General features: G+C 54.5%; 1 protein-coding gene across 1 annotated transcript in view; it reads left to right on the top strand.

Moving 5' to 3' along the window:
- Positions 1–26290, top strand: part of BCR (BCR activator of RhoGEF and GTPase) — a 121435-nt gene that overhangs the window by 73995 nt on the left and 21150 nt on the right. Inside the window, exons 5-15 of the mRNA XM_059140602.1 lie at positions 1255–1362; positions 4720–4780; positions 6015–6067; positions 8167–8307; positions 18463–18584; positions 19621–19789; positions 20375–20494; positions 21455–21530; positions 22923–23027; positions 23622–23696; positions 25818–25915. Of these exons, the coding sequence (XP_058996585.1) occupies positions 1255–1362; positions 4720–4780; positions 6015–6067; positions 8167–8307; positions 18463–18584; positions 19621–19789; positions 20375–20494; positions 21455–21530; positions 22923–23027; positions 23622–23696; positions 25818–25915 (1128 nt within the window). The remainder of the gene's footprint in view (positions 1–1254; positions 1363–4719; positions 4781–6014; positions 6068–8166; positions 8308–18462; positions 18585–19620; positions 19790–20374; positions 20495–21454; positions 21531–22922; positions 23028–23621; positions 23697–25817; positions 25916–26290) is intronic.

Below are 26290 nucleotides of genomic sequence, written 5' to 3'. Positions count from 1 at the left end.
AGCCCCCACAGGGAGCAGAGCCAGAGACCAGACTGTGCCAAGGACTTACCCAGCATCTGGGACTGTCATCTGAAGAAACGTAAAATTCAATATAAATGCAAATGCATATAAAACAAAATTCACATTCAGCACAGAACAAACACCAGAATCAGCTAAAGCTTTAGGCTTCCAGCCCTTGGTCTGCAGTGGGAAATCCTGGCTAGCAGGTCGCCGAGGTCCTCCATTTCCCTCCCCAGGCCTCGCTGTGCTGGTACAAGATGAGGGCTGGCTTTCCCTCAGCTGCCTCTGAAAGTGACCTGGGGCCCAGAGGTGGTGGCAGCTTTCCCCCCGCCCCCACACACCCATGGAAGTTGTCACTCAGTTGAGTATCTGATCAGGAGGGTATGTGAAGAGACCCTCTATTAATACCTTTGGTTTGACAAAAGACAAAATGCCTCTCACCTTGGGGAGAAGGGATGGGGAAGCTGGGCGATGGACAATGCGGACGGTATGTGCTATGGAGAGTGCTGTGAATTCTATAAGACCGTACAGGCCTGTACCCCTGAGGCAAATAATACATTATATGTCAATTTTAAAAATAATTTTAAAAAATAAAAATTAAAAAATTAAAAATAAAATGTCTCTCACCTTGCAGCTGGCAGCCGGCACGTCTCCCACATGCCAGGTGTGGCTTGTGGTACCTGGACCCCTTGCCAGGTTTGGGCTGGGCTCATGTCTAGACAGTGGGAGCCTCTCTTCTCCAAGGCCAGCTAGATTGCATGGGCCTTATGTGTCTGAAGGGATCAGACAAGCGTGGAGCACTGTAGCCACCTCAAGCCGGGGGCCAACCTCCCTATCCACTACGGCCTCCTGCGGCCAGAATGTGAAAGTGCCTCCCCACCCCACCTATGTAGACTCTTGTCCATGCTCAGGGACAGCCTTGCATTTTAGACGGTGCATTTTACACGGTGCTGGTGGCACCGTGTAAATGAGTAGAGTGGGAGGAATCAGCAGCTGTGGAAGGGAGCCGTTACCTGCTCGGGGCTGTGAGTCACTTCTCAACGTGTCACTTGGAAGGGGGAACATGCTCAGTGCGTGGGGAGGGGAAGCAGGTGGGAGGCGACAGCAAGGAAGAGGTGAGGTGACTGCAGCTCTGTTCTGTCTGCTGTCCCTGGGCTTTCTCCAGAGCTGTGCACAGAAGCCCATTTCTCAGAAAGATGAGAAGCAGTGGCACCTGCCCTGCACCTGTCCCACACTGTTCCTTCTTCCCTGCAGGCCAGCCAGCTGGGTGTGTACCGAGCCTTTGTAGACAACTACGGAGTTGCCATGGAAACGGCTGAGAAGTGCTGTCAGGCCAACGCTCAGTTTGCAGAAATCTCTGAGGTACTCGTGACACTGTTCAGACAGGTGCACCCCTCCACCTCCCCCGGGTGGGACGTGGGCCGGTCGTTGGTACATCATGACCCGCGAGAACAAGGCACATCAGACCAAGTTCTGACTATAAATCTCCGCTCTGTTTCCAGAGGCTTCTGGGTTATCTCTGTCAGCCCTGTGCATAGGGGACACAGGAGGAGCAGCCCCACAAGAGCCCTGCATCCCCCAGGGCCAGGGCCCAATTCTGGGGCTCTGCCAAGTGCCCCAGACACACACTCTCTTGTGCCATCTGTGTGCAGTAATGAGTGTCCATAGTTTTGTCTCGTTAGCGGAGGTCTGGATGTGAGGGTCCTGGGCTGACGAGGCACCTGGTCACTAGAAAACAGCCTGGGAGCTGTGCTGTGCTCTGTTGCTCTGGGGGAACATCGCTTGCCGGGGAGACTGAGCAACTAATAAGGGGTATGGGACTGAAGAAAGCTCCAGGCTGGAGCTCCACAAGCACCGAAACCTTGAGCCCTGGAGTGTTAGCATGAGGGGCCTCTAGAGAGCACTTCGGATACAGAGAGGACAAGCAGGCCACCCCTGGACTAGAACCTGCCGCACAGGCCTCTCCAGGCTCTGGGGGTGGTTTTCCACATCCTGTGTCTGCCCTGTGCAGTTGGGTGACATTTTCCTCTTTCTGGGCCTGTCGTTACTTGTGATGGCTCCAGCTCCTCCGAGCTCTGACTTGCCTTCCCTCAGCTAAGCAAGGATTCTGGGCAGAAAAGTCCATGAGAGAAATTAGCATAAGAAAACTGGAAACTAGAAATAGATACTAAGTGGGGTCTCCCTTGCTGAGAGACAGTCATACCCTGACTGTCATACCTGGCTTTGTTCTGGGGGCTTTGTGCCATTTTGTAATTTGTCGTGAGGGGGGTATTGTGGGTGCTGATTATCTTTCATGGTGGCAGTGGGTGCCATGCTGCTCCTCCAGAGCCTGTGGGGACAGGCACTCCCTGCCTGGTGCTGCTGGTAGCAGGCTACATGCACCCAGGGTTCTATCTAGGCTGGCTCCAGACATCCCTCCCTCTCTGCTCTGCTTTGCCTAGAGCATTGAGGCCATACCTTTCTTGAGCTCATTCACTTAGCAAGCCCACCACCCCTAACAGCTGGGGTGTTGGTGCAGAATCCAGAGTGACCTTGGCAAATTAGAGACCTAATCCTTTAAGAACAGGCTATAATTAAAGGGGGCCAAGTTCAAGTCCACCCAGACAGGTTCCTATAGAGGAAGGAGGAAGCAATGGTGAGACACCACCCAGGCGTCACGTGGTCCCATGGGACTCTGAGCTGAGGCAGGGGTGCTGGGAGAGAGACAGCTTTCCCTGACCCCTCATGAAGCTTGTACCTTGGAGGTGGCATCCACTTGGGTTCTCTACCGTGTTTTTGAAGGAGACCCAGAGACACAGAGCAAAACTAAACCAAAGGAAACAAGCAGCAGGCCATGAGAGGTTGCACTCCAGGGATGGGAGCTCAGATGTGGGGACTGGATGGTCACCTCTAGGAAGGGGAGCAGTGGAGCAGTGACCCTTCATCTGCTCCTGGTCCTGAAAATGAGCCAGAGCAGCATCCACTTAGACTAGAGTTGCCCAAGCTGGGATTTCATGGAATGCCAGCTCCCACACGAGACATACTGAGAGTTCTGGCAAAAGGGCCTCTGGGTCAAGTTAAGTTTGAGAACTGTGGGATTAAGCCAGATGTGTAAGTCTCCTTGAAGCAGGACTCCTGGACCTACCTCTGCACAGTGTGCGTGGTGCGGCCCAGGGGCACGTGTTGTGAGGGCTCCTCCAGGCTCACGGGAGCATGGACCCTGAGTTTTGCAGGGGCTTGTGTTCTGCTCTCACACCCCCTCACACACACCCCCGCACCCCTTGGGAACTGCTGAGGCAGACGTACAGAAGAATAATCACGGTGAGGACCGTTCAACTCTCAAGAGAGACACCAAAGTGCATTGTGGAGTTTGGCCCCAGTGAGCTGTAAATACCATCATTTTTAGTCATGAGACATTGACTATATAGCACGAGAGGTTGGGAAAGCCATCTCTGAGCCCCTTCCTGTCCCCATGCTGGTTTTCGTTTTTGTTCAGCAGCCTGGTAGTGGGATTAACCATAGCTTCTTCCTGGAGGTGATTCCAGGTACACAGGGATCATACATCCTCGTTGCTCTGGGTATGTTGGACCCAATCGATGATGCCTTTGATACAGTTGTGGGGAACATGACCTACCTACCAAAAAGCTCTGCTCTCCTCCTGGGGATCATAGTGCCTGTTCGTTAGAAACTACAGGCCTGCCTTGCTTTATTGCACTTTGCAGATATTGCATTTTTTACAGACTGAAGGTTTGCAGCAACCGTGTGTTGAACAAGTCTCTCGGTACCATTTTTCCAACAGCATTTGCCCGCTGTGTCACATTTTGGTAATTCTTGCAACATTTCAAACTTTTCCATTGTTATTCTATTTCTGGTGATATGACTTCCTGAGAGCTCAGATGATAGCATTCTTTAGCAATAAAGTATTTTTTAATTAAGGTAGGTACATTGTTTTCAGACCTAGTGCTCTTGAACACTTAATAGACTGTAGTATACTGTAAGGATAATTTTTCTAGGCCCTAGGAAAAAAAAAAATTCACTGGTCTTGCTCTATTGCAATACTCCCTTCTTTGTGGTGATCCAGAAGCAAACCTACGAGATCTCCAAGGTATGCCTGTACATTTGGGAAGTCAGGAGAGGGTGGGAGGAGGGGGAATCCAGCGTGGGTCTCAGTGGTGAGGGGGCCTGCCCTGGCCATTTCCAGAGGTGAGTGCTTTTCCAGCCCTCCAGCCTGTTGCACACTGTTTAACTTCTCTGAGAAAGCGATTCCATGCGTTAAGGAAGGACAGTGTGGTTTGCCTTGTTTTTATAGGCTTCTGTATGTCCAAGGCTCTCGACCAGGGGTGATTTTGTCCTCTACAGACGACTGAGTAATGCCTGGGGATTTTTGATTGTCACAACAGGAGGGGGCATGCTGCTGCTATAGGTGGGGGCCAGGGCTTCTGCCCCGTGTCCTATGATGTCTAGGACCCACCCCCACAGTAAGCAAATCCAGATATCTGGCCCTGAATGTCAGCAATCCCAGGTGAACCATGGTGCCCAGGGCAGGCCTTGTGTTCCACCCACCCTGTATTTCATGCTTTGGTCCAGGACATACACACATCCCCAACACTTGCCTCCCCTAAGGTTTGGTGCAGTGAAAGAAAGGTGAGTTTTCTGCAGAAGGTTGCTGGCCACTGGCCTTGCTGCCACTTCAGTGCTACCTCAGTTGTCCCATGTAAAAATGGGCTTTTCTCTTTGCAGAACCTGAGAGCCAGAAGCAACAAGGATGCCAAGGACCAGACGACCAAGAACTCTTTGGAAAGTGAGTTCTCTGGGCTGAGGCCTCTTCGTGCTGCCTGTGGGGGCAGCTGCCATGAGCCGATGGGGCATTTGCTAGAAAAGCAAACAGGGCACCCTGTTGGGTCACCCTCCAGCGACTTTGCTGTTCCAGACTTCTAATAGAGCGGAGACAGGGATAAAGCAGCACTGGGTGTGCTGAGTAGTGAAGGACATGGTCAGGTAGCAACCAGTAAGGACGGTAGGAGTTTGCAGACACCCATAAACCAGGCACTGCTGGGCATTTAAAATGTCATCATGTTGTCCCCAGCGGCCCTGTAAGGAGGATTTTATGTTCCCATTTTTCAAGTGACAGGACAGATATAGAATGAAAGGAACTGAGCTGGAACCATAGGTCCTACATGGCCAAGCAGGGGGAAAGCTAGAGCTGTCAGGCTCCCCTAGGCCCGTGTGTCCAACCTCTTCACTCTGGGCAGAAAGCAGCCTCAGCACTGATAGGTCACTTCTTGGTTGCATTGTTAGGATAGCATGAAGAATTGCACTTCCAGAAAACAGCAGACCTGGCTCTTCCAAGCAGAGCTTCACCGTGCTCTGAGTCTCAGCTTCTCATCTGTAAAATGGGGCTAATGACGCATGTCTTACGGTAGTGGTGGGAGTCACGTGAGGAAATGCACCTGACATATGTCAGGACACAAGTGCGCATCTGCGCCCATCATGGGCTGGGCTCGCCATCCTGATGGAGAAGTGGGGGCTGCCAAGGCTGGCCAGGGCTCCTGTGCTGCTGGATGCCAGGTGTCTGAAAACACTTACAAAGCCAAGAACTGTGTCGGCACCCGAGTAAGTTTCCACTGTCCTCAAAGTCGGGGCTCCAAACTGCGCAGGAATGGGCCTTGCAAGTGACATGCTGGTCTGCTCCCAGGAGACCCTCCAAGCCGGAGAGCCAGTCTCCTGCCATGATTGGGACCTTCATCAGCCCATGTGCACCAGGTGCTCATGGGTTCCCCAGCTCCAAGGGGAGGGACATCAGCTTGGGTTCTGACCAGTAGCGCTGCACTCAGCCTTTAACGTCACAGACCGAAAGCTCAAAGCCATGGGCTCAGTCTTCTAGGTGCTCTGAGTCGGCGCTTGTCTCTGGGTATGGATTGGTTCCCAGGGCTGCTCTCTCTACCCAAGCCCTTCCCACAAGTACAGGCAGGCGGGTGGTCTGGGGCTGCTTTCTCTGTGCGTGGCCACCTCTCACCCTGCCCATCTCTCTGCAGCCCTGCTCTACAAGCCTGTGGACCGGGTGACCCGCAGCACGCTGGTCCTGCATGTGAGTCCCCCACCATCTCAACCCTGGGGTTCTTGGCTTCTGATGTTCATCAGTGTTGCCCACCCCTTACCCCTGTTCCTGCCACACACCTTTATTGATGATGTTAGAAATGAGAGGCTCACACGGAGGTGAGGGGGGACAAAGCAGGTTCGCAGGGGGGCCTGGGTGCTCTTGAAGAGGAGGTGCCAGGTGGGAGCATCCTGTCCCAAGTAAGAAGGGCCTCCAAGGTAGGCGGGGTCAAGGCACTGAGAGTAGATGCCTTGCAGGGCCCCAAGGATGACCGCTGCCTCCCAGCCTGGGGAGAGGGAGCGTGGGGAGGGCCCGCCTCACTGGGGCTGCTCCTGAAGGCAGCAGGGAAGATGAAAATGGCCCCTAGTCCTACTGCCCAGGTGACCCTCTTCACTTATATTTAAAGCAAATTGTACATGCATTTTTTTTTAAAGATTTTATTTATTTGACAGAGATCACAAGTAGGCGGGTGGGGGGGGGGTGACAGGAAGCAGGCTCCCTGCCGAGCAGAGAACCCGATGCGGAGCTCGATCCCAGGACCCTGGGATCACGACCTGAGCCAAAGGCAGAGGCTTAACCCACTGAGCCACCCAGGCACCCAGCCTTTTTTTTTTTTTTTTTTCCATTTCCTTGCCTGCTTCGTCCCCACCACCACGGGAATTCTTTCATGCACATACCGACATATGGGAACATCTTTTTTGATTACATAGAAGACATCCTGCTATATGTATCATTCCACCCTTCGCTTTTTTTTTGATACGATGTGGTGGAGATTGTCCCACTTCAGCCCAAACAGCTCTGCCCCATAGAATTTAAGCGGTGTAGTATTCTGTTGAGTGCACTTTTTTTTTTTCTTTTTTAATTTGACAGGCAGAGATCACAAGCAGGCAGAGAGGCAGTGGTGGGGAAGCAGACTCCCCGCTGAACAGAGAGACCGATGCAGGGCTCCATCCCAGGACCCTGAAATCATGACCTGAGCCGAAGGCAGAGGCTTAACCCACTGAGCCACCCAGGCACCCAGAGTGCACATTTCTTAAATCGTTTTTTTTTTTTTTTAAGATTTTATTTAAGATATTTCTTAAGAGACAGTGAGAGAGGGAACACAAGCAGGATGAGGGAGGGAGAAACAGGCTTCCCGCCAAGCAAGGAGCCTGATGTGGATCTTTATTCCAGGACCCCGGGATCATGACCTGAGCCAAAGGCAGATGCTTAACGACAGCCTCCCAGGCGCCCCTTAAGTGCACATTTCATAATTCCTCACTATCTTCTGATAAAGAGGGAGATGAGAGGCATGGTGTAGAAGGCTCTGGCTGGTGGCCTGTTGAACAGAGCCTCCGAGACCTTTATCTGTCCCCTTTCCAAGCGTCCTGACAGGAAGAAGCCAGAACCACTCAGAGGTGGCATGGGGTTTCTGGGACCATGAGCACCAGAGCTTTCCTCCAGGCTTATTTCATCTCAGCAGAGGAGATCTGAAAGCTAAGGGGAGTTGGTTTTTCTGAACCAAGGAGCTGTTGACCTTCTACATGAATTACTTGCATTCCTAGTGGAGAAGGAGTCAACGTTTCCATCTGTATTCTAAAGAGGTTTAGACTCTTCTCTAAAGCAGGAGGAGCAGGGAAGGCCAGGTGCTTTCTCCTGAGCTGGCACAGACCAGAGGTCCTGGACAAGGCCAATTCTGCCCCCTAGAGGACATGCAGCAATGTTGGAGACTGTTTCTCATCCCAACTGCCAAGGAGGAGCGCCAGCATCTAGTGGGTAGAGGCTGGGGTTGGGGAGGGCTGATGTCCTACAGTGTACAGGACAGCCCCCACCACAAGGAATCGTCCAGCCCAGAATGTCATGGGCCTAGGTGGACAGGGTCAACCCCAAGAGCAGGAGCCTCTGTTGGCAGCTTGCATACAGCATGGACTTGTGGGACCATGCTAGGTTTAGGACCTGCTTATGGGATGGTGCTTGGCAGGCACTGCCCGCCTAGCCCCGGCCCGTCGGACAGCTGTCCTGGGTTTGCCTGGCCTGTGTCTGCAGTTTGCACACCATGGTGGGTGCCAGGGCTGGGCTCCCTCTGACCTGAGTCTCCTCACCTGACACAGGACTTGCTGAAGCACACGCCCTCCAGCCACCCCGACCACCCTCTGCTGCAGGATGCCCTCCGTATCTCACAGAACTTCCTGTCCAGCATCAACGAGGAGATCACGCCCCGGCGGCAGTCCATGACCGTGAAGAAGGGAGAGGTGAGCCAACCCGGGGACAGTCAGGGTGCGCCAGCCCCCCCACTGGCCAAGGGGATGTTGGAGCCCTCTCTGGTCCTTAGGAGACTGTGCCTCCTGTTCAGCCTAACATAGGAAACATGATACCTTTTAGGGTGTTGACCCTAAAACCCAGTCCCCAAAGCAGGGTGTCCAGGTGGAGTTGCCAGGCTGCTCGCCTCAACTGGCCATCTCTTTTCCCATTGTGGTGGGTCGTGTCCAGGACATGCCTTCTTTTCCCTACACCCTTGTCAGCTCGGGGTCCCCAGCTGAGGAGACCGGTGAGAGAGATCGTTTTGTCTGGAGAGATCTGGTTCCTCCTGAGTGTTCTCTCTGTGAAAAACAGTTCGAGGTTTCACCTCCTATCTGAAGGTGGAACATTCCTGTGAAATCTCTTGTAAGCTGAAATGCTGTAAAATGAAGAGGCTGTCACCATTGGTGAAGCGAAAATCTTTTTCAGGTCTATTTTGGTTACTGAAAACTCATGTTTTCAGGACTCATGTTAAGTCTTTGGTAAAGGCAAACTTTTGAATAGTGTCGGAAACACGTATGACCAGATTTAAGGATTTAAAAAGGAGGAGGAGCGGGAGGTACAAGCAGTTTGTGGGCTTGCTTGTCTTCAGCTAGAAGGATTCTCTCCTTCCTCCCTCTCTCACCGAGAGCCACCCCAGGAGGGGCCCAGTGAGGCGTGGGCAGGTGCCATCCCTGGCAGGCAGCACTTAGTGAGAGAGCAGAGCTGCGTAAATCAGGGAGGCTGGCATCTAGCACAAGTGTGAGCAGCATCAAGGCAAGGGAGACTGACCCATGGCCGCTGGGCTCTTGGCGGGGATGGGAGCTGTATGGCCCAGGCAGGACACCACCAGCAGTGAGACTGATGGTAGCTTCCCCTGAAAGCCACTTCTTCCTCTTTCTTCTGGTTCACGTGCAAGGTGCTCGGCACTGACAGCTCACCCTTCTGCAGTCAGGGCTTCTCTTCATCCTTCACCTGGGCTAGCAGGCAGGCCCCTCAGATCTGTCCTCCCTACTCCTCTTTGGGACGTAGGTACCTGAGTGCAAGGCAGAAAGCTCACATGGGCCCAGAGTCTCATCAGGCTTAACCAGGAGTGAGGGGCTTGGTCAGATTTCTCGTGGTGGGCCGGGGTCAAGGAGGAGGGAGGTGTACCCTCCAGTCCACCCTTCGGGCAGGTCCAGACCCTAGAGCCAGGTCAACACAGAGATCCGATGCCAACATTGGCATGAACTCACCCACCACATGGCTTGGACCGTGCTTGCTTCTCTTTCCTGGATCTGTTTCCCCCTTTTACAACAGGGTGGGTACTTGGACCCGGGCACCCAAAGCTCACGACTCACGGCAACGGTGTTGCCGGCAGGCAAACAGAAGCAGTCTCTGAGCTCTTGGAAGGCAGGAGTGGGTCCCCAGCACCTCCCAGGGTCTCCACACCCAGTTGTCTGATAACTAGAACCTGGGGGTGGTGGGGTTCAGCTCTCCTTTCCTAGAGCAACAGCAGCACCCTGGCCCTGGATCAGCTCCACTCCAGCTCAGGGACTCCGGAGGAGTGCAAAGCTTTGCCCCCCCTAACCGGATGTGGGATTTGCTTCTGTCCAGACTCCTTTTGGGTTTGTGCCCAGCTCACCCTTCCCTCCTAGGACACCTCTTTCTCCTCTGCCGACTATTCTGAGAGCGATGTCCTCCTGGGAAGCAAATACGTGAGTCTTTTCCCTCTCAGGTTTTCAGAGAGGGCTGAGTCTGCCCTCAGCATCCGCCTCCTGCTGTTCAGGATCCCTGGAGAGAAATACCTTTTTGCTCCTCACCTCAGTGAAGGTGGCTGCCCTAGGGAATTGAGGAAAATCAAATGTTACCTGGGAGGCGGCAGCCCAGCCCTTGTCCCGCATCTGTTACCATAGGCTTCATTCCATGCTGACCCATCATTATGGTCCCAGGGTGATCCTGGGAAGGTGACCCAGGAAGTCTGTTGGGGCTAGCCAGTTCATGAAGAGAAGGGCTTTTATCTCCACCCACCTCTCCCCTACTGGATCTGGCCCTGTTGGCCTCAGTGATACTTGCTTGGTGAGAGAGATCACTCGGGTACCTCAACTAAACAAGGAGAAGGAAGCTAATCCCTTCCGAGAGGTTGTCAGTCTGACTCGCATGTACCTTCTCTCCGTCCCAAGCATGGTAAGGAGGGTGGTGGCCAGCCCAGTATGACAGGTGCCCACGCTCATGCTCCCCACCCCCACCGTCCCAGGCACAGACATCACTAATCGATCAGCCTGTGGACATACTTCAGGGTGCCCAACCCAGTTTACAATCCCCAGTGTGGTAGAAAGGGTGCTAGAAGGGCGGTCCCCCAACCTGATTCAGCTCTGCCCACCACTTACCAGTGGTTTTAATTTGGGAAGCCCTTATTTCTTTGCCAAGTGTCTACAATCTAAGGACAGTGTCTCAGGATCTGCAGCCCTCCAGGGGGCCGTTGTGAGACAGAAAGGGTCTCATGATCTCTGAGGGGGTATCTAAGAGCAGGGGTGATGATTTCCCCACATGGGCACCGTTTATGTTGGAGGTGGTAGGAAAACACCCTCTAGATCACCAGCCAGGAGAGAATCTGCAGGTCCCAGGAGGGGTGGGGAGCTGCAGGCTGCTTCCTTTTAGAATTTGCAGCTGGGGAGAGTCCGAGATTTGGAAGTACCTATTTCTTTTTCCTGTCTGTGTTCTTGTTTCTAAATTTGGTATATAACATTAACTATCAAGCTTCCAAAGGGAGAGAGAAAGTCGGCTTCTGAGTTCTCCTAATGATTCTGTGAAGTTAGAGGTATTTTCCAGGTGAGGACACTATGGCTCAGAAAGGTTGAATGACTTGCCCACAGTCACACAGCCACTAAGTAGCCAAGCCAGGACACGAGGCCAGGTGTGCCATAGCATCTGTGCACCACAGGTGTGTTATGACTTTTGATAGGCCCTCCCGCACTCCCCCACACCCTTGCAAACCCACAGGACTGTCCACCCCTCCTGGATCCCTGTATAAAGAGCTACCTGGACATAGGTGGTCGTAAGGAGATGTGCCCCTTTGGTTTGCCAGAGCTTTAGGCTCTGAGTGGAGCCCCATCCTCTGCTTCTCCTGCTGGGAGCATGGTGGAGGGCAGGGAGGGTCTCTGTTTCTAGCTCTCTTGATAGTTTTCTAGGGAGTGGAAAGGTACCTCCATTGGCCTGGATGTATAGAGATATCCCCACAGTCACTGCTGGCCCTCCCAAGAGGTTACCTCTCTTCCTGCTCAGCCTGAGTCAGTCAGGGCACTGGAAGGCCCCTTGTGAGCCCTGAGCTGGGCCAACAGCCCCAGCCCCCCTCTGTGGCTCCTGTAATCTCATCACCCTTTATAGCCAGTCCCCACAGCTCCAGGGCTGTGCTTTTTGAAGAAGAGGGACTTTGGGCAGCATTACAGGTGCCTCCTTGACCCTGAACTATAGCTGGCAGGTGGTCTTGCCAGCCTGTCTCCTGGCCCTCGTATCCCACGGGCCGTGAGCGACAGGCATTTCCCAGGAGGACACCCTCCTCAGCCAGCCAGGAGCCGATCAGGACCAAGAGGTCCCACTGGCACATTTTTTTCCCGGGCCTGGGACCTGCAGGCTGGTGGGTGGGTGCTCCTTCATTTAGCTGAATGAACTTAAAGCTGCCAGCTGATTTCCCCATGCGGCTGCCTGTCTGTCTGTTCTTAGCACCGCACCATGTGCTGCCCGGCATCCCAGCTCAAGCTGGGAGACAAGTGGGATGATCCTGTGTGGTGTCTTGTTTCCCAAGAGCCAGCCTTTTCTTGGAGCCATTTTCTACCCAGGTTCCCAGGTGCCCCAAGCAGCAGAAGGCAGGTGGGCAGGCTGAACAGGAGCCCCCAGGGAGGTGTCGCCAGTGTAGGCTGAGGCCAAGGGGTAGTGAGGCTCAGGCAGAGGAGAGGGGAGGCCTCTGGCTTAAGGATTAAAGAACTGGAAATGCCAGACCCTGTGGCAGTTTACAGGGGTGCTGCAGGAGGGGGTGGGCATGAAGGCAGCCAAAGGGTTGGGGTTCCCAGCACCACCAGACCCCGTGTTTGGTGACCTCAGCAGTGCCATCTCTGAGCCTTAGCTTGGTCAGCTGTGGGATGGGGCTGTGTCGTCCAGTTTCAGAGGATGTCCACAATGAGGGGGCCCCAGCAGGGAAAGGCTGGTGCTTCGTGTCTAGGCCTTTTCTCAACCTTTCATAAAGTTCATAAAGTTCTCCACTTGTCTGGGCCCAGGTTCTGATTCTTCCAGGAACGTGGGCGTGTTACTTAACTCTGAGCCTTTCCTTCGCTAAGAGTGGTGGAGTTGGAACATGCTCCCAGGAACAGTTCGGCCAAGTGTGAGATGTTTCAGGAAGCACTCTGCACAGGGCCCAGCAGAACACCTAGCTGGTGCTCAGTGAACATTCCTACTGTGTGTCAGCAGCATGCTGCCCCGGGCTCACCCTGCCCTCTATCCAGCAGGCTCCTGTCCCTTCCAGGCAACATTGTTGCTCTGACTTCATTCCCCCGATTGGTTGTCTCACGATGATGCATCTCTCCAGGGCATGGGAAACCAGAGGCTCTCTCAGGGACCAGGGAGTGGAGGTGTGCTCTGCAGGGAGGACAAGTGGGCAGGTGCCAAGAGCCCTAGAACAGTTATAAGGGCAAGAGAGTCGGATGGGGCCCTCAGCACACACTGGGCTGCAGAGACACTTGTTACTCCACCTGATAAACCTCCAGATCCCAGTGACTTACCCTGCAGCCGGGGCTGCTCTGATGGGCAGTGTCAGCTGGGCTGCTCGCATGCAGCCAGTGACCCCCAGTTTCAGTCCTCACTCTGTGGGCATGGGAATGAGGGGGCCCAGGCTGCCAGCTTCCTCCAGGGCCACACATGCTAATCTGGTCCATGCTTAGAGCCAAGCCAGGCACCCTCAGCCAGCAACTGATACCACTTGCTTTGGCCACCTTCCATGTTCTCCTCTCTGCCCCCACCTGGGCCCTCCTTGGCAACCCTTCTTCTTCTCACCTGGCCAGGCCCCACTGGCTTATCACTAAACTCCCAATTCCTGTTCCTGACAAAGTTTCCTTGCACCCCCTCCATGGAATCGTGGTCTCTGGCTTCTTCGTATGTGTGCCGCAGTCTACTCCGTTGCTTGAACAAAGTGCCATCTGCTGGGGGTTCAGACAACAGGCTTTTATTTCACACAGTTCTGGGGGCTGGGGGTCTCGAGTTCTCGAGGTCAGCATGCTCAGGGTCTGGTACGAGCCTATTTCCTGGCCCACAGATGGCCACCTTCTCACTGTGTGCCCCTACGGCTTTTCCTCACAATGTGCATTTGGAGAGAGCTCTGTTTTCCTCTTCTTAGAAGGACACCAGTCCCAGTCCCATCATGGGCTCCCACCTTCGCAGGCTCACCTAAACCTAATTGCCTGCAAAGGCCCTGCCTCCAGACACTGTCACATTGTGGGGTTAGGGCTTCAACATATGGATTTTGCGGTGGACAGAAATATCAGTCTGTAAGAGTGTACTTCTTCCAGATGCCTCCTTCCTGGGTGGGCTCTGTCTGGGGGTCGGAGGCAGTATTGCCTAGATGACAGCTGGGGGAGGCCGGCCAGACTAGGGGAAGACCCCTGAGGAAGGAGACACCCCTCTTCCGAAGATGGTGGATACATAATGTAGCCTCACTGGCCTCAGTTTCCTTGTCTGTAGCAATGAGGGTGATAGTACCCTCCCCCCCCCAGTCATCACGAAGTGTGAGAAGCCCAATGACAGGGCACCTCTCAACGCAGGGCCTGGACCTGCAAAGGACTTGGCTTATGGAAGCCAATAGCCCCATGTGGGCACATTTAATCCTCTGAAAAATGCCACCAGGCAGGTGTTTGCATCCTGTCTTATCTTTTAAGGCAGCCAGAGGCTCAGAGAGATGAACTGGCTGAGCCAGTGTCATCACTGCAGAGAAGAGAGGAGGGTGGGCTGCAGACCCCTCACTCCCTGGCAGCGTGAGCTTATCACTCTTTCAGGGAGGCAAGTGGTGTCCCCTCTAAAAAGGTGTTCCCCACCTGGAATGTGGGGGTGGGGGGACTCCCCAAGTGGAGTGCCTTCCCCAGCACCATCACTCTTCGGCCCCATAGTGCACACAAAGACCTGCACATGAGGGGACACACTCTCCGATACAAACAGGGACAAAAACACACACCCATACCTACAGAGGGACATGGGGGGACACATAGACCCATGGACACACAGGGACATGGAAACATTTAGAATGATATATAGAAACTCAGGAACATGACACACATGAGGACACAAACACAAATATATATACAAGGGACACATACATGGGGCAACACGGAGATCAGGACCCATACACTGACGGGGATACACACATACAAAGACATGCATGCCTACATGGGGACACACACAGAGAGACACAGAGACACATGGATTCTTTTTCACACAAACGCACTCCTGTGGCACCCCCCCAAGGAGCTGGCTTTCCTGAGTCACTGTCCCATAGACCTTGAGAATGGTGCTGCCCTACCCTGGGGTCCAGCAGGTTCCAGGTCTTCTCCTACAGCTCTACCCAGGGCTGGGGCTGTTTGCTCTGCATGAGATGCTGAGGCAAAGGGACAGTCCTTTCTAGTCACCTGACTTCACACCATCTTTAGACCACAGCCCACAGTGCCATGGGGCTGTGACCCGGTGCAGCCAAGCTGTGTGACCCTGCTATATCCCCTCAAGGGGACACAGGTGGGCCACACCAGAAGTTGGTGCTGCAGACAGGGCTAGTGAGCATTTCCAAGTGGGACGTCTCCTGGGCAGACAGGGTCCTCCTGGCTCTACACTGGTCCCATGTGTGCTGGCAGGGCTTCTCTGCAGAAGCCCAGGATCTGAGAAGAGGCCCGGGTAATGGCCACAGGGTCCAGCAGCCCCTCAAATGCCTCAGGCAAAGGGCAGAGAAGCCCCTCAAAAACGCTGTTGGGCCTGCACCTGCTTCATCCCTCCTTCATTTCTGTCCTCCTATCTGATCGTCTATCCTTGGCCTCTCTCCTCCCTGAAATGGTGTCTGTGCAGATAAGGGCTTGTTGTGGTTTCTTCATGGACCTGTTTCAGCGGCAGGATCCCTCTTCAGCCTGGGGCTTTGGGCTGGACTCTGAGCAGGGCTGATCCCAGACCTAGGCCGGCTGACCTCCAGAGCCAGTAGGAGGCATCTACCCAGGCAACAGGGCCCTAGGCTGTGCCTTCAGCGTGGGACTACCAGCCCTAAGAGTCAGTGCCTCAGGACTACCCCTGGGCCTGGGGAAATATGGGCAGAGGCAGTGTGATGCCCGGCCCTCCCCTCTCCCCCACACTCCCCTTGCCTGCTGACCTGCTCCCTCCCCCCAACTCTGGTCTCTCTCCTGGGGTCCAGGCTCCCTTTGTGGATTTGCCAGAGTATAGTTGGGGGCCTGTTTTCCTGGGGCTGGGAGACCCCTCCTGCCCAATTCCTGGATATTTTCTGTTTGGGCATGCCAGAAGACCCCAGGGTGGCCTGGGATTCAGAAGCAAGACCCAGTGCTTCCTCTGGAGGGAGGGCAACTGTGACAGGGAAAACTCACAATGAAAGAGCCTTACTCTGAAGATAGCCACTGCCCCTGGTGTGCTTGGCAGGCTCATGCCAAGCACATGTCCAGTACCCGCACACTGCAAGGGTCTGGCAGGTGACATGCACGACTCGCACCCTCTGCTCTCCCTCAGAGACCGAGCATGGCATGGAGCAGGGCTCGGACTGGGATGCTTTGGGGGCAGTGGGCTGACTAGGAAGTGTCGGGGCTCTCTTGGCTTTGGGGCTTCTCTTAGAAAGATGAGGGTTTGCATAGGCAAGAGTTTACGGGGAGGGTCGTGGCGACTGTCACAGTATCCAAATAGAGTCTGCCTGTCACAGCCTCCCAAGGCTGCAGGCTGAGACCCAGGGGTCTGTGTCCTCCTCATAGTCAGCCATGTGTCCTCTCCACATGGCAGGCATGTGGGCTGCCCCTAGCACCAGGGAATACTCAGTGGTCTTGTGGAGGATGAATGCGACACTTCAGCTGACGGTGTGAGCAGCAAGACCTTGCAGGGAGAGAGGGTGGGCTGGCTGAGAGGTGGAGGAGGGTGGGCGCTGCTGGGACTCTAGTCATTTCTGATGTGCTGATGAGTCTACTTCTGAGCTGGACATTGGGGGCCCTCTGCTGGTGGTGGCCAGAAGCTCAGCCGCTTTGTAAGGAGAAAGGATCCATGTCCCGTCACAGAGAGTCCCTGGGTCCCTGCCCCCTGGGCTGGAAGACCCTCTCCTCTGTCCCTGCTGCAGAGGCATCTATCTGTTCATTCCTCTGGGACTTCTGGGTCCCAGGAGCCTTCACAGACCTGCTCCCTGATGAGGACCCAGCAGTCAGGTTTGTCCTAGGCTTTGTCCTAGGGTCTCCAGCTCCATGTGGACGTTTCTCCAGGTGCACACACTTTCCTGCTTTTCGTAGCCGCCAATGCCAGGTGAGCTATCAGCCCATGCCAGGCGGGCAGGGGGTGAGTGACAATGAGTCATGGCCTTGGAACGCAGGCAGTCTTCCAGCGCTTCCACTTAATGCTCTTCCATTTAAATCATTCGCTCCCTGGAACCAGGGGCCAGCTGGCCATTGTGACCTGAGCTGAATGTGACAGTGACGTGTGGCTTTTGCACCTGGGAGTGCTGGGGACCAGCCCAGGCTGTACTTGCTTCTGGGCAGCTCTGCTGGCTCCAGCTCTTGCAGAGAGTCTGGGAGAGTTCAGGAGGCACAGGCTCCCCAAGAAGAGTCTGAGGTTGCAAGTGGCAGCGAGCCAGGCATGAGCCTGCCAAGCACACCAGGGGCAGGGGTGGGGATGGAGATACCTCCAGCTGGGGAGATGCTATGGATATGGATCATTCCAATATATGTACCCGATCCTCCAGGCCCTTCCCTGGCCATCGCAGTGAGGAGTGGGGAGTCACCCTCTCTGGAGGGCCTTCCCAGAAGTCAGGGTGGCTGGGTTCCCGCTAAGCATCTGATCTCTCTCCCGTGGGCTTTTGAATTCCAAGGACAGAGTCTGCTGAGCATCTCTGCTTGCTCAATCACCTGAGTCCCCTGCCTGGGACAGGTGGTAAACCTCTCCGAGGTTCCTGTTTCTCATCTGTGAGATGGGCACAAGGACCTGCTCGCAGGTTTCTTGGGGATCACATCCAATGATGAGGCCCTGTGCTCACACAGCGTACCTGGAATGTGCATGGGGAAGGGGGAGGCTCACCACATCAGCCTCTCATCCTGTCTTTGTGTCCTTGACACAGCACTGTGTTGACCCTCATGAGGTGCCGGGCATTCTTTTTCAGAAGAATTACTGACTTACCTTGGTGTGCCATTCAGCTACCCACAGAGCTGTATGAGCCAGTGGGAGTGTTCTTGTCTTTCAGATGAAGCACCCGGGTGCAGAGGCACGTGGCTTGCTGGCGGGCTGGTGCCTACTGTCCGCCTGCTCAGTCTAGGTCTAGTGCATCCTGGGCAGGTCACCTTAGACTCAGGCTGCAGGTATCTGGGCATCTTATGTGGGCTTCTGCCCGTCAGGGGGCACTGACCCTAAGAAGCCCAGAGCAGAGGGTCCCAGCTCTGGGCCCCCTGCTGGGCCTCCTGCTGCCCTCAGAACTAAGCCAGGCCTTCTTGGAGCACCCTGGCCCTGTCTCCTCTCCGCTCACCAGGCTGCCCCATCCATGCTCGTCTCACCGTGGGCCTGTGCTATGATGGTCCTTCTGTAAGAAGGCCCCTTGCATGGCCAGCCTCTTACCCGTTCTGGGTCTCCATTTGCTGCCCTGCAGAGGCAGGGACCACTCTGCTCACAGGGGTTTCCTGCCATCATTTTCTCTGCGCACCACTGACATAGCTGTAATGTCCCCCTCCCCAGCCTTCAGGCCAGCGGCTGGTACCCTGTCCACTCACCCTCCTCCACAGGCTAAGTGCCCGAGAAGCTTTGCTGAACAAAGAGAAAAGCATATGTGTGTGTTCGCTGAGGTGGGGGGAGCACTGGAGACTGGGTCTGAAAGTGGGAAACTAAGTCAGTGAAGGCCCACCCCCCCCGGCCCTGACTCAAGCCCCCACTGCACCCCACAGCATCGGCAGCTGCTGAAGGACAGCTTCATGGTGGAGCTGGTGGAGGGGGCCCGTAAGCTGCGCCACGTGTTCCTGTTCACTGACCTACTCCTCTGTACCAAGCTCAAGAAGCAGAGCGGGGGGTAAGTGACCACACGATGCCCATCCTGCCAGGTGGTGAGGGTCTTGGGGCCGGACGTGGGGCTAGTCTCATGGGTAAAGGAAACCTATCTTTTTTCTTTTCCCATCGTGCAGTGAGCCTAAAGAGTTTGGTAACTATGTGTCCAGGCCACTTTTCTTTAGGTCACGTTTCCAGCTGGCCATGATGCCAGGCTCAGGGTGAAAGGTCACCACTAACAATTTGGGGACATTCTAGGTCAGGATCAGTGACTGGTCTGTTACCTTCTACAGTGGAAAGGGAATCTACCTGATGAGGTGCTCTTGGGGGTCCGTCAAGTCATGAAAAAGTGGCAGGTCAGAGAGCTGCAGGGTCTGGTGCAGGTTGGCAGGTGAGGGAGCAGGGTGGGGAGTGGGGGGCATCACTAGACCATCCCGGTACTTTGTCTCCCCAGACCTGGTGAGAGCTTCTAAATTATTCTCAGCCTAGGCTACGCACCACCCCCCAACACACCCCTCCCGGGAATCAGACCACCCAGGTTGCACCAGCTGTAAAGGAAATAAGAGATTATATTGAGAAAGACGAGAACTGGGCTCTTTCCCCCGTTCTGCCATTACCGTACTGAGTACACTTAAACCAGTCACCTCAGAAGACAGCCTCAGTTTCCCCTTCTGTCACAGCAAGGGATTACCCCCAGGAGATCTGTAGACCCTCAAACTCTACAGCTCTGGGGGTTTTCTGCAGTCCTGTCCTGTGGGTGGATGCCCCCCACTGATGTGCTCCCACATTAGGGAGCCTGTGGGCCGCCACCGTCTCAACCCAGGATGAGGTGGATCAGGCCTAAGTCATACAAGCAGAGTGCCCATTACTAGGGTTCACCGGGACTGGGTCCCCAGTGTCAGCCAGAGGCCTTATGCCAGCCTGTCACACAGATCACAAACTAGGTTTCAAGGTCTTGTAAACTATGCGAGCCTCAGACTTAGGCTTTTCCGGTTCTTGAGAGCAGTGACATTAGCGAAGGAGAAGCAGTCCATGTGTTAATGTGCCGTTTCCTCCCCCAGCAAAACCCAGCAGTATGACTGCAAATGGTACATCCCACTTACGGATCTCAGCTTCCAGACGGTGGACGAGTCAGAGGCGGCTCCCAGCATCCCTCTGGTGCTGGACGAGGAGCTGGATGCCATGAAGATCAAGATATCCCAGATCAAGAATGATATTCAGAGAGAGAAGGTGAGACAAGTTGGGAAGGAGCAAGGCTAGGCCCTGCAACTGGAGCAGCAGCCAGCCCTCACACCTGGGTATCTGGTGTCTGATCCACTTCTGGCCTTGGAGACCTGCTGGGATCCCTGCGAGCCCGCCTTCAGGCTTGGAGCCATCCAATGTGTGGGGTCGGGGAGGTGCCCGGTTGCACCGATGGAGAAAGGATCCTAGGAAAAGGGATCAGCCCCTGTAGGTGTTCTAGACTGGCCCAGGCAGGCCCCTGGTTGTTTTTGGAGAGATTACAAGATTTGAGAAACAGTGAGGGTTCGCATGTAAGGTTAGCCCCAGCCAGAGCAGGCACCATGCGGTGGCCACAGATGAGGTGGGTCACCAGAAGGTTGGGCTTTAGTTCAGGGATGCCTGGCTGAGGTGCGCTAAGCAGGACGGGGGTCCTCCTCCCCCCGGCCTACAGCTCCACATCCCCCATTCCTGGCCTACGGCTCCACAAACCCTGTAGGCCGAGGAAGGCTCTGGAAGCAGTGGGGACTGGATGGGCGGGAACAGGTAGCACGGGCCCCCGGGATAGAAATGTGACCATGTGGCCTCTCCCCACAGAGGGCTAACAAGGGCAGCAAGGCCATCGAGAGGCTGAAGAAGAAGCTGTCAGAGCAGGAGTCGCTGCTCCTGCTCATGTCCCCCAGCATGGCCTTCAGGGTACACAACCGCAATGGCAAGGTGAGCGCCCGCCACGATCTCACTCAGCCAGCTGGGGCCTCCCCCTGCTAGCCCCGGCAGATGCTCCTGGCCCCCTGGCCCCCGGGTCCCATGTAGCTGGAACCTCGCTGTGCTGTGGCAGAGACCCACCGCCCAGCTGGGTGGCAGCTGTGTTCCCTGGCTCCTGTGTGACAGGTACAACAGCAGCCCTTTACCTCTGGAGGGCGCTCCCACATCACGAGAGGCTAGCTAGTTCAGTACCGCACACCCAGGCCCATGTGTCCCTCAGACCAGTGCTTTGGGCCAAAGCCCCCAGATTGACCTCAGCCCTTATAGCTGGGAGGTGGCGGGGTCCCCAGGAAGTCTGACTAGGGCAGGGGGTTCACAGGTTTGTGCAGACCCAGACCTCAGTACAGGGATTCCGTCTGGGGACCTTGTGGGCCTGAGGGGGACTTTCTGTCCTGAGTCTGGCTCCTGGTGCCGTCTGGAGTCCAGGCCTCTCCCTCGCCGGGCATCTCACATGGCCATCAACGGGCAGCCTAGGGAGGCAGCTGGTGGGCTCTGTGAGAGCCTCATCTCTGGGTCACAGCTCAGGGCCTATGTGTCAGACACAGGTGGTCTGGTTTTCTGGTTCAGAAAATAAATTGGACCAGCCCTCACTTCTGCAGATCCCACCTGGTTACCTTCTCTGTGGCCCTAAGTCACAGCATGCCATGCCCTGTCCCAGGCAGTCCAGGCAGGGGGCGGGTTCCAGAGGCAGAGCTGCATGGGGCATGGGAGCTATGGCCTAAAGCCCAACTGGCAGGAAGGGTGGAAAGTGCCAGAAACACAAGCCAAGCTGTGAGCACACTCAGCCACCAGGCTCCAGCCAGCCTCTGGCACCCAGGTATGGGTGCCTTGGAGGGGTGCACTGCTGGAGCACATGTGGACAGTTATGGGGAGTGAAGGTAGGCAGGATGCATTCTCCTTCTCACTCCCCAGAGTTACACGTTCCTGATCTCTTCTGACTATGAGCGTGCTGAGTGGAGGGAGAACATCCGAGAGCAGCAGAAAAAGTGTAAGTGGCATCTGCAAGGAAAGACTTGGAACCTCGGGGCTGGATATTCATCTCCTCCTATGGTTTCAAGCCTTTTCTTCCTGAGGGCTGGGCAGTGGCTCTCTTACCCAAGGGATGCTATGTGAGCTCTGGTTCAGAAAATAAATTGGACAGGAGCTCCTGTAGGGCCCTGCCCTCTATATAGGCCCACTTTCCTAGGCCTCCCCCACATCCCCTGTATGTCACCCCCACTGCTTTCTGACCTTCCCTGTGAATTCTCCCTCTCCCCCAGTGCCTTTCCTAAATACCCCACCTCCCTACTCTGATGCCTACCTGTCCTCTGTATCCCCCCTCTCCCCTGCCTGCCCTGCGCCTTGGTCTCCCTTACCCCCCAGCAGGTGCTGATGCCAAAGAGGCCCTTGGCTGGACCCGCCCAGGCAGCCACACTGTGCTAGTCCCAGTCCTTGTCCAAGGGGCCAGCACTTGATCACTCTTAGGGTAGGGTGCTCACTATTCTCTGGGATGGTCCCTTTCCTGGGTGCTTACCTCTCTTAGCAGTTTCCACCTTCTCCTGAGCTCAGAGCTGCCCCTGGGCCTGTCTGGCAGGCTTCAGGAGTGGGAAGGCAGACCCTGCCACAAGTCCCAGGGCTGCCCCACTTGGGTCCTTCCTCTGCACCCGAGCTGTATGGTTCAGGATTCCCAAGCTATCCTTGATAAGAGGTTCCCAGGTGTGCCACGTGTGGCACTGTTTTGAGAGTGCCTGCAGAGAGAGCCGGGCTGAGCACGGTGTCCCAGGTGGGCTGGGAGCTACACACGCCTCTGCCCTGTCCTGAGCTCCCATTCCTCCAGGCTTATTGTCCTTGCTTGTGCTGAGCCGTAACCACCCCCCACCCCCAACACACACACAGTGTCTGCTGCCCTGCCTGGGCTCGTGTCCCAGGTGTGCTTTTATAACCAGGGGACCCCAACCATTTGCAGCATGGCAGCGTCTATTCCCTGCTCAGCACTGCAACAGAAATCAGCCCCTTTCCTCACCTGGTGAAGATCCAGGGACCCTTGTTGACAGAGCTCAGCGCAGGGCTATGCTGGGTGTCTGTGTGGAAAGATGGTCCAAGCGGCTGTCTCACAGTTGCCTTGTGGCTGTGCTTAGGTGGCAGGCCCGCTCTTGTGTTTGCAAGCCTTATGCTAATTTCTCCTGCCCTCTGAGCCCAGCCTCAGCCAAGGCCACACCTTGCTTGGCCATTTACCAGCTCCTCTCTTGGGAGCAAGCAGGTCGCCCCTCCTGGCCACCACAGCTCATCACCATGGTGAAGGTCTTGCGTGGGGACATCAGAAAACACCCTCTGGGTGTCCCCGGGGTCTGGGGAACCATGCAGGCTGGCTGGTTGATGCACCTGGTTTCTACCCTCTCAGGTTTCAAAAGCTTCTCGCTGACGTCCGTGGAGCTGCAGATGCTGACCAATTCATGTGTCAAACTGCAGACCGTCCACAGCATTCCACTGACCATCAACAAAGAAGGTGGGCTGTCCTCCCAAGGGCTGCTGTCCCTTTCTGCTGTCAGCACTGTCTTTGAGACCATAGGTTTCTCAAAGGAATGCGTGTGTTGCTAGGGTCTTGTCAGCCCCTGCCAGGAGTGGATGGGACGGGTCAGGGGTGGTCTGTCCCCAGCTGCTGGGTGGTTGAAGAGACACATGACTTTGTTCCTGGTCATATGACACATATCAGATCCTCTGTGCTCTGGGTCTGGCCTTGCTCCCCTGTCCTCCCTTTGATCATGCTGCATTTTGCGTCCACTCATCCACATACTTATGTCTACTCATTCCTGCTCACGGGCACTTGGGTTGTACACACGTCCCCTTTCCTATCCTGGGAACCTTATTACTCTTCACCTCAGTCACAGGTCTGCTGTGCTGTGAACCCAACTCAGATCCTCAGGTCCCTGAGACGGAGGCTACAGTGGATATGTTTCTGGCTCATGACATCCCCTGGCCCTGAGCTAAGCAAATGGCCGTCACATGGTGCTCCCCTCGAGGACTGGTTTTGAAGCAGAGCCTGTCACCTGCCTCCCTGTCTCAGGAACATGGATGCTCACCTCTCTGCTCTCTTGCACAGATGATGAATCTCCCGGGCTGTACGGGTTCCTGAATGTCATTGTCCACTCTGCGACTGGCTTTAAGCAGAGTTCAAGTAAGTGGTTGGTTTGGGGAGGAAGGGAGCAGGGCACTGACCTGGAGGCTGTGAGGAACCAGGGTCGTGACTCATATTATCGTCAGATGCCTTGGACCCTAAACCCTGTGAGGTCCTGTGGAGGTTGGCACGCCTAGTGGACTGTTACCAGTCTCTGGTCCCCGGTCCCTGGTCCCTGGTCCCTGGTCCCTGGTCCCTGGTCCCTGGACCAGATGTGCAATCTGCTGAGCTTCCCCCTGCAGGTAGGTCTTGTAATTACAGGCACTGGGATCGGCTACTGGCAGGAGGCATGGCCTGGGTTCCAAGCTGTGGAAAGCTGGGCCTTGACCCAGCCAGCAGAGTAGATTTGGCTGCTGAGAGCTAAATGGATCCCCTTTTCCTCCCACCCCTCTGAGGTGGGGAGTGCCTTGCAGGTGCTCAGGCGGGGGCTGATTGCATTTCAATCTAGGACAGCACAGGCTGCATCCCTCAGCATGCCACTTCCTCGTGAGTCCTTGGGGCCCGTTGTAGGAGGATGCAGGACAGGGGCTGTGCTGCGGTGCTTTCCCACTGATGCTGCAAAGCTGAATGAGAAATCACTGATAAGCCATAGCCAAGAAGACAGAATTTACAAACCGTGTGTGTGTGTGTGTGCGCACATGTATAGGACTTGTGTTCAGAGTATGAGGAACTCTCAGAACCGCAGTGCAAAGGAGACAACCTCGTTTTTAAAAATGAACGAAAGATTTGAATATACTTCACCAAAGAAATATAGGTAGCTAATTAGCACGTGAAAAGGTGTTTATGGTTGTAGGGAGATGGAAATTAATACCACAGTGAGATCCCACTTCATACCCACTGGTATGGCGATAATCAAAAAGGTGCACAGTGACAAATGTCGGTGGGAGTGTGGAGAAATTGGAACCCTCAGGCCCTCTGCTGGTGGGGATGTGAAAGGGTTCAGCCTGGAACCTGGAAGACAGTTTGACGGTTTCTTAAAAAGCTAAACACATCTCTACCGTGTGACCCAGCAGCCCTGCTTTTAAGTATTTACTCTAGAGAGATGCATGCATGTTCACAAAGAACACGCCATGTTCATCCACGTGACGGAGCGCCACTCAGCAGTAGAAAGGTACAGAGTACTGATAAAGGCAACCACGGGGATGAATCGGAAGAGAATTATTCCTAGCAAGACACCCGATTCAAAAGACTACATGTCATACCATTCTGCTTGTCAGAAATTTCTAGAAAATCACCATTTGGAGACAGAAAGCCTTGCAGGGGTTTCCTGGGGCTCAGGGTGGGAGGAGACTTGTCTCTCTCAAGTAAAATAAAATCTTAAAAAAAAAAAAAGAAAGAAAGAAAATGAAGGCCATTTTCCCCTGATTTTGAAAATGTCCAGGAACAAGAATTCCTGTCTCCTTCAAGGGTCCTTTCAGTTGGACTAAGAATCAGATTGATAGGAGACCAACTAACAAGAGAAAATTAATAGCATTTAAACAGGAAATCCACATGGACTTGGAAATTACAGAGCTGGTCAGGCAAAATGAGGCATATATGTCATTCCGAACTAAGGAGAAGGGCATAGGGGTCTGGGAGTTCGAAGGACAGGAATGCACATGACAGGGCAATAAGAACAGATGTTTGGGGATGCCCAGGTGGCTCATTTGGTTAAGTATCTGTCAGGGTCCTGAGATCGAGTCCCATATCAGGTTCCCTGCTCAGCGAGGAGCCTACTCCCTCTGCATGCCAGCCTGGAAACTTGACTTGGTAAGTTTCCTACTTGTGCTCTCACTCACTCCCCCTCACACACAAATAAATAAAATCTTAACAACAACAAAAAAAGTTTGCCCTGCCATACTGATGGGTCACTCAGATAAAATTTATCTCTGCTCATAACCCTTATTTTGAGAATTCCCCCTCCACAATCTAGATTCTTCTGTATAGTTAAGGAAAGGGCAAAAGTTTGTCTTCAGCCCATAGAGGCTTAATTACCTTCAGCTCAGAGTAATCTCCATGTCACAGTGGTCTATCTTGGGGCAGCCTGCTCTTGGCCCCCTACAAAAAATAACCCCTGTTGTCATAGAAAATGCAGGTAATGTGGAAAAGTGCAGTCACCTTCCGTGTGTTGTCCTTCTGCAGATCTGTACTGCACCCTGGAGGTGGACTCCTTTGGTTATTTTGTGAATAAAGCCAAGACACGCGTTTACAGAGACACAACGGAGCCCAACTGGAATGAGGTGAGCTACTACTTCCAGATACTTCTTGAGCTCTAGCCCTGGCAGGCAGGCCAGAATCTTGTCCCTGTGGACAGTCTGAACCATCCCCCGCCCCTGCCTGGGGCTCCCTGATGGCTTCCCACCTCCCGAGGCCCTGCCACAGCCAGCATTCCACCAGCATGCCAGGAATCTCCTGGGAGGAGGGGGGCTAGTCCAAGAGATTATATCTCTGTTCCTGAGAATCCAACCCCGCCACACACACACATACATTACAAAGAAACAGCCTGGAGAAGCTTTTGGAAAACGAACTTAAAAGGGCTTTTTGTGCTGCCTTTGTTACTGCTTAGTGTTTACTTAGTAAGTTTCCATAGCGTTTCTTCCTCGGAAGTTGGAATG

The sequence above is a fragment of the Mustela lutreola genome, chromosome 11, assembly GCF_030435805.1.
Source record: "Mustela lutreola isolate mMusLut2 chromosome 11, mMusLut2.pri, whole genome shotgun sequence".
NCBI classification, from domain to species: domain Eukaryota; kingdom Metazoa; phylum Chordata; class Mammalia; order Carnivora; family Mustelidae; genus Mustela; species Mustela lutreola.
Note: the sequence above shows the minus strand (reverse complement) of the source record. Positions and strands in the feature narration are given on the sequence as shown.